General features: G+C 46.7%; 1 protein-coding gene across 1 annotated transcript in view; it reads right to left on the bottom strand.

The window, feature by feature from the left end:
* OSBP2 (oxysterol binding protein 2) overlaps nt 1-19,217 on the bottom strand; it is a 145,526-nt gene that overhangs the window by 106,663 nt on the left and 19,646 nt on the right. Inside the window, exon 2 of the mRNA XM_082667206.1 lies at nt 8,416-8,624. Within this exon, the coding sequence (XP_082523332.1) occupies nt 8,416-8,624 (209 nt within the window). The remainder of the gene's footprint in view (nt 1-8,415; nt 8,625-19,217) is intronic.

Below are 19,217 nucleotides of genomic sequence, written 5' to 3'. Positions count from 1 at the left end.
TGCCTTTGCTAATGTGGACTCTTAAAAATTGACTCCAACTCATACCCCCCCACCCCACCCTGCAGGCTCCCTGGCAAGGCCGAGCCATCAGAGGTCTCCAGCCTTCCAGGACCTCCTGCTCTGTGCCAAGCCCCGCTTCTTCAGGAAGGGCCAAAATTCTCTCCCAGCTGAGGGACGCTAACTTTCCCCTGGGTTCCTTCAGACTCTGAATAAAGCCCAGTCTTCTCTACTGGAAGCACATGTGTGTCCCCCTTTCTCAGGCACTGCACCCCCTTTTCTAGTTCCCTCACACCCTCGAAGTCACCAGGGAGAGTAAAGTTTCCTTTAAACAAACTTCAGTCCACTGCACTGTTAATTTTGCAGATGTGATAACAGTACCTTGAACTAAATATTAAATGTTTAAAAAAGGAATCCTTATCTTTTAAAGATGCATCCTGAAATATTGACGAATATTCAAAATGACACAGGATTAGGGAAGAGGGTAGAGGCACAGAAACAAGACTGAGCTGATAGCTGGTGACAAGTATGTGCCGGCTCCTGAGACTTCTGTCCGCTTCTGTTTATGTCATAAATTTTCCATAACAACAAAAGGATTTTAAAAAATCCCATCCTTGGGGTTCTGTAGCATCCCTGAGTCCAACTGTCCTACCTGAGGATTCTACCTGGACCTCTTTCAACTGACACATTTAGTGAGCAACAACTCCACACAAGGTACTGCTGAAGCTGCAAAGTAGAAGCCACTGGCCTGCGTGCAACAAGCTCTCGGGATGCAGAGCCTGGTCCTCTATTTTGACAAAATCCTCAAGGCCTCATTTCTCAAATTGGGCACGGGTTTTTCTCTCTCCAAACACCAAGGTGGGCACGTGGAATGGAGTGAGCTCAGCTCCCTGTCCTGGCATCGCTGAGGGGAAATCTTAACTGCCCCTCATTCCTCCCTTGGTCTGGATGAGGTGGCCCAGGTGTGAGTCAAGGCAGAGGAGAGTCTGAGGGGAAGGGAGGCTGACCCATCCATGTTTTGGAGGGGTAGGGTGAGGTCAACCCCCCTGTCCTGCAACCTGAGAGCCAAGGACCAAGGGCCAGGACACGTCATGCCTCCCACCTGGGCCAGAAGCTTGGAGGGAACTGCTGAGATCACAAAGGGCTCCAGGCCTGAACACCTGAAGGCTGGACACTGCCTAATCCAAAGGACTCAAAACCAGAAACCGACTTCTCCTCCAAACTAGACATAGATCTGTTTATCTGTTCAGAGGGCTGTGTGGCATTCATGCTCTTGGAGCCCCGAATTCACAGCCAAAGCAAGCAGGGAATTCCCACCTTGAGCTGCTGACCCATCAAAGAGCAATGGCTCCCCTCCTGGGGTACCGTTAAATGTTCATCCCGGGGCCACCACAGAAACAAAAGCCAACCCCTCTGGTCAGCAACACCCTTCACCACTATCAGTTTCAATGACCAACAGTTCACACCCACTGTCCCACTCTCTCAGTCAAGGTGAGGACGATGAAGAGAGAGTCTCTGATGAGTGAAGGGTATAGCACTCCCAATACGGACATAATCCCTCTTCTTAGGTGGAGAAAAAGGCTGCACCTATACCTAGAAGAAAGGGGACAAGAATTCAGATAGAAGTGCACCTGGTGAACGCCCCACACCATCCCTTTTGTCTCTGTGGTTCCAGTGAATTTAAAAAAATATACGTGGTAGGGACTTCCTTGGTGGCACAGTGGTTAAGAATCCGCCTGCCAAGGCAGGGGACACGGGTTCGATCCCTGGTCCGGGAAGATCCCACATGCCGGGGAGCAACTAAGCCCATGTGCCACAACTACTGAGCCTGTGCTCTAGACCCCGCGAGCCACAACTACTGAAGCCTACGTGCCTAGAGCCCATGCTCCGCAACAAGAGAAGCCACCACAATGAGAAGCTCACACATTGTAACAGAGTAGCTCCCGCTTGCCGCAACTAGAGAAAAAGCCCACGTGCAGCAACGAAGACCCAAAGCAGCCAAAAAAATACATGGTAGTAAAACAGAATTAAACCCCCATTCCAACTAAAACAACATTGTAAATGTCAACTATATTTCAATAAAAAAAATTTTTTAAACCCATTCCATGGAAAACACAGAATTTGGAAATGGGGGAAGCAAGGCAGCTGCAGCAAGCCATCCAGGAGTCTGAGCAGACCATGTTTCTCAAAATGAGATCCATGGGGGGCCAGCAGGAGCGCTGTATGAAATGCATATTAAAAATGGGGACCTTTTTTTTTTTTTTTTTTGCGGTACGCGGGCCTCTCACTGTTGTGGCCTCTCCTGTTGCGGAGCACAGGCTCCGGACGCGCAGCCTCAGCAGCCATGGCTGACGGGCCCAGCTGCTCCGCGGCATGTGGGATCTTCCCAGACCGGGGCACGAACCCACGTCCCCTGCATCGGCAGGCGGACTCTCAACCACTGCGCCACCAGGGAAGCCCGGGACCATTTTTAATGGGCACCATCTGATCATCTCATCAGAATCTTGGTGGTCCTCCCCTAAGAATTTTAATGCACTCACCCCAGCAGCCTTTGTGCCCACCAAAGTTAGAGAGAAGTTTTTCAGGGTTTGTGTGTGCATGTGTGTGTGTGTTGTTTAATCCATGCCACTCAATATTTTACTAACTTAATGAGCTTACAAGAGACCTCATTATACCTTCTGACCAGCTAAGTGGATGGGGTTCCTCCTCCTTGGGACTAAGGGGTCCAAGGGTTAATAGCTTGAATGTGGCTATGTTTTCCCTTTGTCCTGAGACAAGCACACCCCTGTCCCCACCCAGCCTCTGGGGGTGACCACGGGAGAAGTCATGGCTCAGTGCTTGCAGGGATTTTCTGAGCACTAAGGAACAGTTCTCCCCAACAAGTCAGAAACCCCCAGTTTAGGTAGCCATTCCTTCGAATGGGAAGAGTGCTGAGTGGACCAAGGCAAGACCACCATTTCTCCAGGCCACTTGCCTGCTGAGGCACAAAGGCAGCAGGTTTTCCAGGAGCTGATCCAGAGCTAGATTACCCCCCATCACTCCCCAGGGACTTATTTCTACCTTGGGGGACCATGGCCAATAGGGACAGCAGGAAAGCCTTCCAAGTCCTAACTTTTAGAGGATTTTCATCTTGAAGCAATAGGATGGCAGGGTGCCCAGATGGTCTTTAGGGTCAGCCCCTAGGGCCACCAGCCACAAACAGCCCCCTCACCCCCTGCTCAAACGCCGCCTTGGTTGCCCTAAGGGCAGAATCTGGGCTGCCTGGGATAATTCCAAGTGCTGGGCTGTGATATCAGAATAGGGCTATGACCTCAAGGTGGGGGCAGGTCAGCCTGGGGGAGCAGGGCAGGAGAGAGAGAGAGCCCCTGAGGAGCTGGATTAGCCCCCCTGGAGGTAAGGCCCAAGAGAGAGAGGTGTCCGGCTCTGGGTTCACTGCTCACAGCCTCCTGGAGCCCCCACTGGGAGGCGGACCTGAAGATATGAAAATGATTCTGAGAGGTAGGTTGCATGCCAGCCGAACTTCTGGTGCTTCCTTACTCACTGATTTAGGAGCAAGGAAAGCAAACAAACCACCCTCTAGCTCCCCCCTGTGTCAAGTGAAAGGATACTCTCTATTTTCTGACAGAAGTTCCACTTTGGACCACACCCACCCAAGTGGGCTGAGCATCAAAGTCCCCCAGGATACGGCTAAATGCAGGTAGATGAAATGTAGGACGCCCTTTACACTGAATTACAATAAACAAATTTCAGTGTAAGTATGTCCCAACTATTGCATGGGACACATTTACACTAAAATATCTGTGTATGTTTGAAGTGCAAATGAAAGTTGGTGACCTGACCTTTTATTTACTAAATCTGGCAATCCTATCCAGGAAGATTTTTTTTTAATGCAGGTGCCCGCCCCCCGCTCCCCACCGCCCCCCCATCCCCAATGCTCTCATTCATTCAGATTTATCCCTGCAGGGAGACCTGGGAACCTGTATTATTTTAAAGTTGCCAAGGTGACTATTATCAATAACTACTGCTGACTTTTCTTGAGCATTTGACAAGTCATGTGCTAAGTTCGTTTCATGCACTGTCTAAGATAGTCCTCACAGCACCTCTAAGGGGTGGTTCTATGATTAAGCCTGCTTTACAGAGGAGAGAAAGAGGCAACAGACAGCAAGCACCTCACCCAAGGTCACACAGTTACTAAGCCATGGTTTGAACCCAGGAAACGTGGCTCCCACTGACTTAGAAATCTTTGAATTGGAAGGACGTTGGGAGGCACACAGTCAAAGCCTCTGGTGGACTGACGGACAGGGAATCTGAGGCTCCAGGAACTCATGCTCACACTAACTAGCACACCACTGTGCATGCGCATGAGGGGCTGAGCCCGGTGGCAGAGAGCAAGCATCTAGCCCAGGCAGGGGGCCAGCTCAGGGAGGGTTTCCATAATGGCCTCTCCTTGAAGGGGAAGCAGACCTAAGGGGAAGCAGGGTGTGGGAAGGGGCTGGGTGCTAACGAAGAGGGTTTGCAAGCAGGAGGCTCAGCTTCCAAGCCAGCCTGACAGCAAGACGGTGTGCCAATGAGGAGAGGGAAAGCTGGACAGGTCTGTAGGGCGGGGAGAACCAAGAAGAGACAGAAGTCAAAACTGCATTTTACTTTCAAATGAACACACAGCAATTCTTTTGTTGCTGCACAGTTCTATACTTTTTTTTTTTTTTTTCCTCGTCTTGTGGGATCTTAGTTTTCCGACCAGGGACTGAACTCAGGCCAGGGCAGGCCGAGTCCAAACCACTGGACCACTAGGGAATTCGCCAGTTCTATGCATTTTAACGCATGTATAGATTCATGACACAGCTTCACCATAGGACACAGAACAATTCCATCACCCCCAAAACACTTCCTCATACTACAACTTTGTATCACTCCCTCCCTTCACCCCTCACCCTTGGCAACCACTGACCTGCTCTACATCTCTAGTTTCTGCCTTTTCCAGAGTGTCATATAAATGGAATCATACAACTTTTTGAGAATGGCTTCTTTCACTCAGCATAATGCCTCTGAGATCCATCCAAGTTATTGTACGCATCAATAGTTCATTCATTGTGACTGCCGAATAGCGTTCCATTCAATGGATGTACCAGGGTTTGTTCAATCCACTGAAGGACATCTGAGAAGTTTCCAGTACTTTGCTATTAAAAATAATGCTGCTATGGGACTTCCCTGGTGGCACAGTGGTTAAGAGTCTGCCTGCCAATGCAGGGAACATGGGTTCAATCCCTGGTCCAGGAAGATCCCACATGCCAAGGAGCAACTAAGCCTATGTGCCACAACTACTGAGCCCACGTGCCACAACTGCTGAAGCCCGAGGGCCTAGAGCCCTTGCTCTGCAACAAGAGAAGCCACCGCAATGAGAAGTCTGTGCACCGCAACGAAAAGTAGCCCCCACTCGCCGCAACTAAAGAAAGCCTGAGCACAGCAACGAAGACCCAACACAGACAATAATTAATTAATTAATTAAAAATAATGCTGCTATGAACATTTGTGTACAGGTTTTTGTGTGAACATAAGTTTCCATTTCTCTAGGATAAATATGCAAGGGTGTAGTTCCTGGGTCATATAGTAATTGTATGTTTAGTTTTTTAAGAAACTGCCAAAATGTTTTCCAGAGTGGCTGTACCATTTTACGTTCCCACCAGTAACTTATGATGGATCCTCACCAGCATTTAGTATTATCGCTATTTTTAATTTTAGCTGTTCTAATAATGTGTAGTGATATCTCACAGTGATCTTAATTTGTATTTCTCTAACAGCTAATGATAATGAACACCTTTTCATGTGCTTATTTGCCATCTGTGTCTTCTCTTCAGTGAAATTATTTGTGCTTCATGACACCAAAAGGAGAGGAATCCTACCAAGTCTCACTGACACGTAGCATGTGTTACTTTGAGTTGTACCTGAATGTCTGTTCTGTGACCTTACCCAGGCGGCTAACCTCTTGGGAACACAAGACATGTGGTGCATCTCTAGCCTCTGACCACGCCTAAAGGACATGAAATGAAGGAATGTGTGCCTGAGGCTGCTCCCTCAGGGGTCCCAGACTCTCCTAGAGGAAGTGCAGGCTAGCAATCCCTAGCACTGTCAGCTGAGTTAACAGTACTTCCGTACCAGCTGCAAAAGAAACCCCTGCTGCTGGCTGTCCCAGGAAAATTGTTCCAGAATGATGAATCCAGTAGGTGCTACCTGCTACATTATTTTCAAGAAGTTCCTAAAAATGAGGCAATGATTGATTGATTGATTGATTTTACTTAGAAGCTACTAAGAGGAAGCTAGTTCTTCCACAACCAGCAATGTCCCTGCACTTGGCCAATGGGGTTGTCCCGAGTCCAGCCACAACACCAGCTACATCATTTGCTACAAGCATCCAAACTGAGACCACAGGTCCTGCTGGGGGTCTCAATGCAGCCCATACCTGAGATGCCCCCAAACACCCTCCTTCACTGGGAAATGGAGTGGTACCCTGGGGACCCCTGGCCAAGCTCAGCATCACTGCTGACACACCCAAGCCACAGAGTGCTGACCCCAAGAAAAAGAGTCATCATGGAGGAACCCATGCTCCAAATGGGTGAGACTAAAAGAGAAGGTCAGACTGATAGTCAATGACCTTCCATGTGCACTGAGAAGCTAGTGCTGGGGGAGAGACCCCAATGCAGGGAGACTGAGTATGGGGCACAATGACTGATGTCACTAGCCCCTCCACCTGCTTTGTGCTAGAGTTCCTTCCACAGGACTCACTATCTCCTGGACCAGCCTTGGAGACAATCCTGGAGAACAGGGGCTGTGACTCCTTCTCACCTGGGGCCCTGCCTCTTTAAAAAACACACAGGTCTAGGATTCCCTGGTGGCACAGTGGTTGAGAATCCACCTGCCAATGCAGGGGATATGGGTTCGAGCCCTGGTCCGGGAAGATCCCACATGCTGCGGAGCAACTAAGCCCATGCGCCACAACTACTGAGCCTGTGCTCTAGAGCCCATGTGCCACAACTACTGATCCCGTGTGCCGCAACTACTGAAGACCACGCGCCTAGAGCCCGTGCTCCACAACGAGAGAAACCGCCACAATGAGAAGCCCGCACACTGTAACAAAGAGTAGCTCCCGCTCACTGCAACTAGAGAAAGCCCGCGCGCAATGAAGACCTAACACAGCCTAAAATAAATAAGTAAAATAAATTAATTTATATTAAAAAAAAACCCACACAGGTCTATATAAACACACACCTTGTGCTTATAACTTCAAAAGGATCACAGCTTCCCAGTCCTCCCCTCTGTATGTGTGGACCCAGTTTTCACCCATCAGAAACCTGCTATTGCTCTGGGCGGGCAAGGCTCTAAGGAGGCCAGCATTCTTACACAGGGCCGCAGGCATCTACTGGTACGACCCAGGTGGGAGGCAGAGTGACAGTGTCTCAGAATTAGAAATGCACAGTCCCACCGACCTAGCAACCCCCCTTCCTGGGACGTATGTTTCATTTATTCTTGTACACACCTGAAATGAAATGCAAGGTTACTCACTGCAGCGTGGCAGGTCATAGCAAATTAAAGAAACAACCTAAATGTTCATCAACAGGCTATAGGTTACATAAACTAGGGTACATTCGTACAATGAAGTACTGTACTGTTGTAAAAACAAGGAGGAAGCTTTTTATGTATTTATAGGAAAAAATTCCAAGATATACTATTGCCAAATGGAAAAAAAGTAAGGTGGGGGACTGAATTTCCTATAAGTACTTATTTGAATACACATGTAATCACATAAGATACTGGTAGCTCTGGTTGCCCCTGGGTGGGAGAACAGGGTGGGTAGCTGGGGATAAGAGTCAAGGGCAGACTTCACTGCATATGCTTTGAAACCATTGGTTTATGAATCTTATAAAGACAATACATATTTTTAAAAATGTATTAAAGTAAAAAATAAAATGTCTTGCTCAGGACTTCTGAGCTGACCCTCCATCTTGGCAAAGACAGCATCTCTGGCTAAATGGTTTTCAATCTCCAAATGGACCTCGAAAAAAGTCTGGCCTGAGGCACAAGTGCACCATCCTGGCCTCCCACCTTGACTCTGCTTCTGGAACTGACTCACTGCAGCAACCGAAAGTTCTGCTGAAGCCCAGGAACCAGACTTGTCCAAAGAAAGACACACACAGCCCTGCCCACCTCAACATTTCCATCCCGAGAACTGCCAGCCACCCTGACCACCTAACATCCCACTTTTGAGGACGCACGGAGCTGAGTGGGAAGGGCAAACACGCACCCTGACCTTCCGAGGTTGGTCTGAACTAGCCTGGTCACCACTGGCCTCCAAACACTTTCAGTTCCCACTCTCTCCAGACCCACGACCCTGCACGTACTCCCGCTGCACCAAGCACTCGCTACCTGACTGGCTGCTCATCAAGCGGACAGCCTTGGCCTTGGCCAGCTCCAGGGCGGTGATCCACTGCTGCCGCTCCACCTCTGAACCGGCCTTGAGGTGGTAGGTCCTGCCCCCACTGGTCAGCACGATACCGCAAGAGTCCTCCGTGTCAAAGTGCGCAGTGAACAGGTTGATGGTGCCACGGCAGGTGTGGGCCATTTCACCCTGATTTCTGTGGGATGCAAGAGAAGGGATGGGGTGAGGCTCCCAAACTCAATAGTTCTAGACTGAATAAAAGCCTCAAGGCACATCCTTGGAATCTCAGACGCTTGGAGCTGGCACAGGAGATGGGAAATAAGGCCTCTCGGGATTGACTGGTAGGGGCTTGGCTTGTTGGGGGGGCGGGTCTCAGTGGGGAGAGTGGCAGAGGATGCCACCATTCTCCTCTGGCCCCAGGAGATGAAGGCAATGGCTGGGCTGACACAGTACCCCTTGCGACAAGGAACTGACCCTTGGCTGGTTACAAGGTCATGGAGCTAATGGTACCAAGGTAAGGGGAAGCGGAGGTGACTAAAGTGTGGGCCATTTCCAACTGTGACCAGTGTCTGAAAAGTGAGATCCAACTATCATGACTGGATCTACTTAACTCACTCCTTTAGACACTCAAAGGAAATTCAGACACCACTCTTCCCCCACCCTCCCCCACGACGTACCAAAGCTCTTTCCACAGAGGATGTGGGAAAAGGAAGAGCAACTGGTCAGCACATAACCCTGCCAGTGCCGGAGCTCATTTGGCACTTCTGCTGCTCTTTAATGCTCACTTACACTCCCTGGCTGTTCATCATCTGTTATTACTTCCTTGACTCTTCTACCAGTTCCAAAGTCAGATGACTTGACAGTCAGGAAGACATTTATCTTTCATTTGAACTACTGTTTCTGATTCTCTCCTGCTTTGTTTACATTCCTTAGGGAAGATGATATGCAGTTGACCCTTGAACAACGTCAGGGGTTAGAAGCACCCAACCCCCTGTGCAGTTGAAAATATGCATGGTGCTAGCAGAGAGTGAAGAGGGTTCAGAAGGGGTGGTGGAGGAAGAAGAGGATGAATGTCGATCACAGCATCAGGACCAGCCACAGCAGCACCGAAGGAGCCTGTTTCACAACCTTCTTGCTTCAGTCTTCCAGGCGACCCCAGCTGGCCACCAGGAAGGGGACCCTGTCGCTGACTAGACTCGCCATGTCCTCTCCCAGGGAACGGGTCAACGTGTCTTTGTTCTCTCAGAGGGTGGTGGTCCCCCCATTGCAGTGGGAGAGCAGATACCAATGAAGGCATGCGCGGACCTGAGTAGCGCAAGGTGTGGAGCGTGCTGGATACAAACCTTGTGCACCTCCCCAGATTCCCTCGACCACCTTCTCTGTCAGTCGGTGCCTCCTCCTTGCCCAACTGTCCCTCCACTTCTGGACTCTCATAAAATGACAGTGGGAAACAGGAGATGGGAGTGAATGGGGCAGATACATCCTCCCTCCACTTGCGCCTCTGTGGACTGCTGAGTGGTGTGTTTTCTCCTCGTGTGTCTTCTGGAGGAGTATGTGCGCCAGGCCCACTGTGTCTCTGCCGCTCGCTGTGAAGCGACATCCAGCAAAGGAAACGCACTGCATCATTGTCACTTCCATCTTCCCACTCCCCATTTCTGCTTCACTGCCCTTCGACTGCATCTCTCAAAGTGTCAACTCTCTTTTTTTTTTAACATCTTTATTGGAGTATAATTGCTTTACAATGGTGTGTTAGTTTCTGCTTTATAACAAAGTGAATCCGCTATACATATACATATATCCCCATATCTCCTCCCTCTTTCGTCTCCCTCACACCCTCCCTATCCCACCCCTCTAGGTGGTCACAAAGCACCAAGCTGATCTCCCTATGCTACGCGGCTGCTTCCCACGAGCTATCTATTTTACATTTGGTAGTGTATATATGTCCATGCCACGCTCTCACTTCGTCCCAGCTTACCCTTCCCCCTCCCCGTGTCCTCAAGTCCATTCTCTACATCTGCGTCCTTATTCCTGTCCTGCCCCTAGGTTCTTCAGAACCACTTTTTTTTTTTTTTAGATTCCATATATATGTGTTAGCATACGGTATTTGTTTTTCTCTTTCTGACTTACTTCACTCTGTATGACAGACTCTAGGTCCAACCACCTCACTACAAATAACTCAATTTCATTTCTTTTTATGGCTGAGTAATATTTCATTGTATATATGTGCCACATCTTCTTTATCCATTCATCTGTCGATGGAAAGTGTCAACTCTTTAATCCTTGCCTTGGGCTATGCGTTCTGGAGGACCTTCTCACACACAAAAAAATGTCCACGGGCAAGAAAAAAAATTGACAGGCAACAAGTTTTAACTCAGACACATAGAAAGACAAAGGCTACTAATTTGGAGCAAAGCACTCAGCCTTGTATGAGACTTCTGTTCAATGCTTGCTCAAGCTGACTCTGATTCACTTGGTAAATTCCTCTCTGATCTTCTAAATTATAATTTGGCAAGTACTTCCTATGGGTTACCATATACAGGAATTGTGCTAGAAACTGGAGAGGTGGTAGATATAAAGGTAAATAAGACACATTTTCTGGCCTCAGAGAACATTCCACTTTGTGAAAGAGGCAGGCCCATAAATTGCAAGGTACTGTTTAATAAGCAGAGGGAAATAAATTCAAAACAAAGGGGTGTTCGCTTTATAAAAATTCATTGTTACACTCTTGTAATTTACCTATTTTTCTATGTGTCTGTTACACACATACAATATATAGTATGCTACATACATATCGGTTGTCAGTTAAAAGTTGGCTTTAAAATCAAAATGAAAGGATAAGCTGCCGGTGGTTAGATCTCAGGAAACAGAATGACCCTTTCTTGTTCTAGAGGGGTCAAGGCGTACACTGGAGCAGTGTCTCAAACAGTGAGGGACTCTGCCCAAGCACAGACTAGGAGGAGGGTCAGGCTAACCCAGAGCAGCGGCATGGGGGCTGTGGCTCTGGGAAAGCCCAGGGATCCGGAGCAGCCAAAGGAGAGGGTCCAGCCAAGGCCTGGGTTGATGATGGGCATAAAAGTGAACTAAATTGTGTCCCCCAGGGAGATTTATTGAAGTCCTAACCCCCAGCACCTGTGAATGTGGCCTTATTTGGAAATATGGTTTTTGAAGATATAATCAAGTTAAGATGAGGTCATTAGGGTGGGCCGTAGTCCAATAAGACTGGTGTCCTTATAAGAAGAGGAACAGACACAGAAACAGGAGGGAGGCAGAGATGGGAGTGATGCATCTACAAGCCAGGGAATGCCAAGGATCACCAGCCAACATCAGAGGCCAGGCAGGCCTGGGAGAGACTCTCCTCCAGGGCCTTCAGAGAGAGTACAGCCCTGCTGACACCTTCACTTTAGACTTCTGGCCTCCACAAGTATGAGACTATACATTTCCTTTGTTTTAAGCCACCCACTTTTTCGTGCTTTATCACAGCAGCCTAGGACCTAAACACAATGGCTGAACAGATGGGTGGAGGAATGACCTTCTGGAACCTCACATGCAGCTGAGCCTGTTCATCAGCTGAGCACACCAACCACAGGGCTGCACCTTGCCCTCCACACAGTTCCCGCCTAGAATACTCAGCACCACGGCACCCGCACGGCTCCTCTCCTTACTGGAGCAGCCCTGCCCCAAAGCTGCCCGTCCTGCTCGGAGGTTTCCCCTCTTCCGACACCATAGTGGCTAGACAGCCAAAAACAACCTGCATCAAAGATTCCAAGGAATCAGTTTCCACCGACGACATGCATTCACACAAAACCTAAATGTGGAAGTGAGCAAGAGGAAAGGCACCCATCGTGGTGGCAGGAACTGCGACAGAGGGCTTGTGCTCTGGCAGCCCCCGATTCCAGGGCTCCCTGCAGTGGTATCAGCGGTTCACCCCATCACAGCAGAGGTGGTGAGAGTCTGGGGGCCCAGACTGCTCCTGACTCCTTCCAGCCCGCTCCTCCAGCCCTTCCAGCGAGTGGGAAATGACCCCACCCCTGGCCGCACAGCCTTCTGCTCACACTAGCCAGAGTCATGTCTGCTGTGCGTGGCTGAGTCCTGACCCAGGCACCTCCTCAGAGGCTACATCATCTTGGAATGCCATCCTGTGACTGCAAACAAGGTGTGATGTTTGCTGTCTGGGATCCCTAGCAACCAGGCAAATCCTGTGTGTTTGCAGAGGTTTTAAAATCTGGATCTAGAGATGCAAAACATACACTCGGAAAATGCAAGCCACTGATTGGGAGAGTTATTCGCAATAAATGTACCCAACAAAGAACCTGTGTCAAGAAAATACAAAGAACTCCTAAAATCAGTAATAAAGAGGCCAGCAACCCAATTTAAAAATGGGCAAAAGATTTAAGCAGGCACTTCCCAAAAGAGGATATCCAAATGGCTCACGAACGTACAAAGCAGTGCTCAATGTCATCAGTTATCAGTAAACATACACATGCCCCACAATCCAGCAATTCTGCTCCTACAGAGCTCCCCACTCGGGATGTGCACACGTGTACATGTTCCAGAACTTCCACAGCATCTTCCTAATAACTGAGAACTGAAAACAACACACACATCTGTCCACACTAGACCGGATAAACAAATGGTGGTATATTTGTTTGGTGGTTTGTCCAATGGTGATGTATTATTATACAGCAATGAGAATAAAAGCATTAGAACTGCACATAACAACCTGCAATAACCTCACAAGCATAATGTTGAGCAGAAGTCAGACACCAAGAGGACGTATTGTGTGATTCCACTGATAAAAAGTACAGTAACAGGCAAAAGAAAGCTCTGGGGTGAAAAGTCCAGACAGCAGTTACCCTTGGGGGAGCAGTGACTGGAAGGGGACATGGGGGGGACTCCTGGAGGGCTGGTCATGTTTTATTTCTTCAGCGGGGCAGAGCTTATTCAGTGTGTTCATTTTGTGATTTGCCCACTTTCCTCTCTGTATATTGTACTTTATTAAAAGTTTACATTTAAAAGTACAGGAATGGGGGGAATTCCCTGGCAGTCCAGTGGTTAGGACTCCGTGCTCTCACTGCCGAAGGCCCGGGTTCAGTCTGTGGTCTGGGAACTAAGATCCCGCAAGTCTTGTGGCCAAAAGAAAAGAAAAGGAATGGGGAGAATTCTTTGCTGGCAGTGGTGGCAGCAGCAACAATTGTTTCTCAGCGGCAGTAGAGGTAGCAGGGCCCCGGTGGCAATGTCCTTGCCGGGATGGTTCTGTGACACAACTTTGAGCCTGGATCCGGCTGCCCAGTCTGCCTTCTTCTCACCTCTCCTCTGAGATCTCTGTTCTGCCTTTCCAGGGATTCTGTGAGCAAATGAAGATCCTTCCAGTAAATACCTTTTTTTTTTTTTTTTTGGTTTAACATATCCAGAGCTGGTTTACTGTTATTCTCAACTAAGAACTTGCTGGTACACGTGAGCAGCAGCCACAGAAGGGATGTCGGAAGGTGGGGAGGGCAGTGAGGAAGGTTGTAAGAGATGTGGGCAGGAGAAAACAACAGAGTTCGGTTCTTTTGTCTCTTGGGCCAAGGGGATGCTGTTAGGACCCTTTCAGGTCTAAGTAATGAAGCTCAGCTGTTTGTTCTAACTACCCCATCCCGAGGGTTTACCTTAGAAGTGTCTCACACAGGTTAGCCATTTAAGATGTGACAAGAAAGGCAGGAATGTCACCTCTCTGTTCCAGACGCAGAGGGTGAACCTCGGAGATGTGGGCAGCTCAGTGGAGCTCCCAAAGGGGACCGCGCCACTAGAGCGAGGCCACCCACCCACAGCCCTGCCTCTTACCCACAGGGCCGCACAGACTTGTCCGCCAGGCTTCACGTGTGCTCTCAAAAGTCACCAAAGCTGGTGGCTCTATTTAGAAAATGCTCGACATGGCAAGTGTCAGACGTGGCCCATCAAACAGAAGCATCTACAGTGCAGTGTTTGCTTCCAGAGATAAGACTATCACTACGAGACCTGACCCCATTTCATTTTGCTTCTGGCCTCATTCTTCGCCATTTAGAGTTTCCCTTGAGAAATGTTAAATAAATGCTGCTACAAGTTCTACAGGAAGGATATTTCTAGTGTAATTTTTAGAATAAAAACTAAAAAGGAGACTCAGGATCCATCCTCCAGTTACTGAAATTCACGAGGCTACATTTTTACACAAATGGAGGATGACAGTAATTTATAAAAGACAGCACACTTATCAAGACAACTTATATCCAGATAGTACCTCACTTTCTGTAAGAGTCTGTCACAAACATGAGTCTTCTGATCCTTGCAAGGGTCCAGAAAGTGGGCAAAGCAGACATTGATTTGTTCAGCAAATATTTAGCAAGTATATTCTATATGGCAGTCACCTGTAGGAGGAAATTAGCCTCATTTTATATCCAAGAAAAGAGAGGAGGCCAGAAAAAGGTAAATCATGTGCCCCCATCCATAGAGCTGGTAAACAACAAAGCCAGCACCAGAACTCAGTCTCTCTGCCACCAGCACAGGGCTCTTCTCAAGGAGAAAACTGGGGCTTCCATCCAGAAAAAATGTTCTGCTTTACCCGGTCATTGTTTGTATTTGCCGCTTACAAGCTAGAACATAAGTTCCGTGAGCCACAGACCTGGCCTGTCTTGTCCCCACACACGTGACATACGGTGGGAGCTCAGAGATGTTGGGCTGGCAGAGTGAATTAATGCATGCGTGTTACATGCAGAGGAACAAACCCAGGGAGATGATCCAGGCTCGGCCCACACCGGAAGTTCTGCCAACCTCACATGCTAAAGGTGGAGTAATGGGAGTAGCACCACCTCACTCCATCAACATCACTGACTGAAAATCCGTTAGACGCCTTTTGCGGTTCCATCAAAGTATCAGAATATCATGAACTACTCAGTGACACCTAAGGTGGTTCTTCAGATTATTAAGTGGAAAGCCTGTCACGGAATATTGCGCAAATGCTTTAGATCTCAAATTTAGACTAAAAAGGTCTTGTCAAGTAGAAAATGGATGAATGTTTTAATGGCTGAAGCAAAAATTAAAACACTGTCTGATGTGGTTCTACATGTGTGTAGAGGAAATATTTAAGACAATTATGCTGTAAATGGGGGAGTGTAAAGGAACTTACAAGGAGGTAGGGTTTCTATACTTCACTAAAACTGGTAAAATGACATCAGCAGACTGTGATAAGTCATGTATATGTAATGTAATATTTAGAAGAACCACTAAAAAAGTTATCCAAAGAGACATACTCAAAAACACTAAAGAATGATTAAACATAGGGTGACCACATGACCCAACAATTCCACTCTGAGGTATACACCCAAGAGAAGTGAAAACATATGCCCACACAAAAACTTGTACACAAACATTTATAATAGCATTATGCATAACAGCTAAAAGGTAGAAACAATACCATCAATGAATGAATGGACAAAAAAAGATTCATACAATGGGGTTCAACATGGTTGAACCTTGAACATTATGCTAAGTGAAAGAAGCCAGGCACAAAATTCCAAATATTGTATAATTCCATCCATATTAATGTCCAGAATAGGGAAATACAGAGAGACAGAAAGGATTGGAGTGGTTGTTTAGGACTGGGAACACACGGCTGGGGGCGCACGGGAGTAGTAGCTAAAGGGTATGGGGTTTCTTTTGAAGATGATGAAGACGTTCTAAAATTGACTTTAGTGATGGTTGTACATATCTGTGAATATATTAAAAACCATTAAGTTGTACACTTTAAATGGATTATTTGCATGGTATGTGAATTATCTCTCAAAGATTAGAACAAGAATAACAGCTATAATACATTAAAAGACATCAAGTCAAGGAGTTCATAATAAAGCTGAAAAAGTAAGTCATCAGTAACCTTGGAGGGATGCTAGGGACCCATTTATTTGTTTGATAATTGGTGAATAAAAGAAAGCATGGGGGGGCTTCCCTGGTGGCGCAGTGGTTGAGAGTCCGCCTGCCGATGCAGGGGACACGGGTTCGTGCCCCGGTCCGGGAAGATCCCACATGGCACGGAGCAGCTGGGCCTGTGAGCCATGGCCGCTGAGCCTGTGCATCCGGAGCCTGTGCTCCGCAACGGGAGAGGCCACAGCAGTGACAGGCCTGTGTACCGCAAAGAAAAAAAAAAAGAAAGCATGGGGCATTTTCCTACCATTTCCATATTAACTAAACCATTGGGTAACCTAATGGTTGATGAGGGGAAGTTTCTCTTTATAGAATTATTCCCTCTAATAACTGAAAAAGGCAGTAATAGAATATCAGCATTTTGCAAACTGTAATAAACTAATGGGTCTAGAAAATTGTCAACAATGGCCTCTGATATTTGTGCTCATATGTGTGTGTGAAAGAGACAGAGAGAGAAGGAGGGAGAGGGGGAAGGGGAGGGAAAGAAATGAAGGAAGGGAGGGAGGGAGGCGGGAGGGGGGAAGGAAGGAAGGAAGGAAGGAAGGAAGGAAGGAAAGAAGGAAGGAAGGAAGGAAGGAAGGAAGGAAGGAAGGAAGGAAGGAAGGAAGGAAGGAAGGAAGGAAGGGGGAAAGAAAGAACCAGCCAACACATGCCCCTCTTCAACATATCCATGAACCATCCTGCCAGTATAATTTAATCTTACTCTGATGGAATCCCTAGCTATCAGTTTACAGGAAATAAAGAAGATAGAAGAGTATGATAAATAACATTATGGAGATGCAATCAGCAAAATCCAGTTTGTGTGAAACTACAGAACAAATGACCCCGTTTCTTCAACAAATAAATTGCAAGGGGAAAAAGAGAAAGAGAGAAGAAGAACCCATAAATCAAGAGAGACTGGGGAGCCCCTTCCCCTTTCCCAGGAGAAACTAAGCTGTGGGGATTCAGACAGTGCAGCGAGGCCCTGTGGCAGAGGGGTTTGGCCAAGATCGCCACCAAGATCAGCAATACCAACGTCGAGATAACTCAGCCAGCACGACTGGTTGCACAGGAACAGAGGAGATTTGGCCAGTGTGACCAGGAGGGTGTTTTCATACAAGGGACTGAGCAAATAAGTAAATATATTGAGGATAATGGGAGCCAGATCTCTTACTGTCAGAGTCTGAAGTTGGAAACATGGAAGAGAAAGGCAAGAAAAAACTACCTCTATCCACAAAGAGAGCCTAGAAGCAATAACGTCCCAATGACAATGAGCCCACCTAGCACTCAGTGTTTGGCTTCTAGATACCATTTTCCACTAAAAGGAACCAGGGCTTATTGGAGAAATGGCAGATTCCAGTACAGAAGAACCAGGATCATTCCGTTGTACAAAAAAAGGAAGGAGGGTTCAAATATGGAATGTCAAAAGGACACAGGAGCCAGTTTAAAAGGACTCCTCTTACCCAAAACCAGGACAATTTGAGTGTCAAAATAAATGATAATTACAGATAACAACCCATTGGATAATCTAGAAATCCATGGGTTCACACTGATATAAATAAATGGATAAATTAAAAGCTCTTCTTTATAATACAATGCCTATTAATAAATATAGAAGGAATGATGTTATTAGAAAATCACCAATTGGCAACCATCAAAGTAATAATAGATTCAGGCAAGAATCACCAAAGGGTGGTAAAAATCAGTTGGAAGGGACTTCCCTGGTGGTGCAGTAGATAAGACTCTGAGCTCCCAATGCAGGGGGCCCAGGTTTGATCCCTGGTCAGGGAACTAGATCCCACATGCATGCCACAACTAAGGAGCCTGCCTACCACAACTAAGACCCAGTGCAAGCAAATAAATAAATAAATATTTTTTTAAAAATCAGTGGGGAGATTTGTTGACGAACAGGGTTTTACATAGCCTTAAGGTGTCTCCCCATAAAAATACTTTCTAATTAGTCATTAATTAGTAATTAACTTTACAGTGGCGAAACCTGGCAAACACCATCTTAACCAAATGATGATCACTAGTGGTAGGACAAATCAACATCATGTGCCTCCTGATATGATGCACATATCAGGACACATACTGTGAAGGACAGAGTATGCATCCTGTGGTATTTCTGCCACAAATGCAGGACTTGAATCTAAACATAAGGGAACACCAGGCAATCCCAAATTGAGGCAGATTCTACAAAGTAACTGGCCTGAATTTATCAAAAACGTTTAGGTCATGAAAGACAAGGGAAAATGGAAGACTGTTCCAGACTGAAACTAAAGTGACAAGACACAACAACCAAATGCAATCTATGATCCTGGAGTGGATCTTCTACCTCGAGAGGACGTTATTGGGACAACTGGCAAAATATGAACAGGGTCCACGGATTGGATGGTAGCTTTTTATCAGTGTTTACAGCGTACCAAAAAAAAAAAAAAAAACTGAGGAGAAATATCAACAATTGCAATGAATGGACTCTATTTGGATCCTGATTTCTGGAAACTCTAAAAAAATTTTAAACTAATGGGGAAATTTTATTACGGAATTATATGAAATCATGCATGTAAAAATTTTGAAAATTGTAAAGCACTATAGAATTTAAAGAAACTTTCATTCAATAAATATCTATTGAATGCCTACAAAATTTTTTTTATTAAAGAGAACTCAATGGAGAAATTTTAATATTGACTGGATATTTGATAATATTAAGGAATTATTGTTAAATTTTTAGGCATTTTAATGCCATTTAGGTTAATATTTAAGAAACTTTCATCTCTAAAGAGATACATAATGAAATATTTACAAATATTCATTATTATTAAAATTATTTTTTAACTTTTTTTTTTTTTTGCAGTACATGGGCCTCTCACCGTTG

This window comes from Grampus griseus, assembly GCF_964374135.1.
Source record: "Grampus griseus genome assembly, chromosome: 12".
NCBI classification, from domain to species: Eukaryota; Metazoa; Chordata; class Mammalia; order Artiodactyla; family Delphinidae; genus Grampus; species Grampus griseus.
The sequence above is the reverse complement of the archived record's forward strand: the minus strand, read 5'-3'. Positions and strand labels throughout refer to the sequence as shown.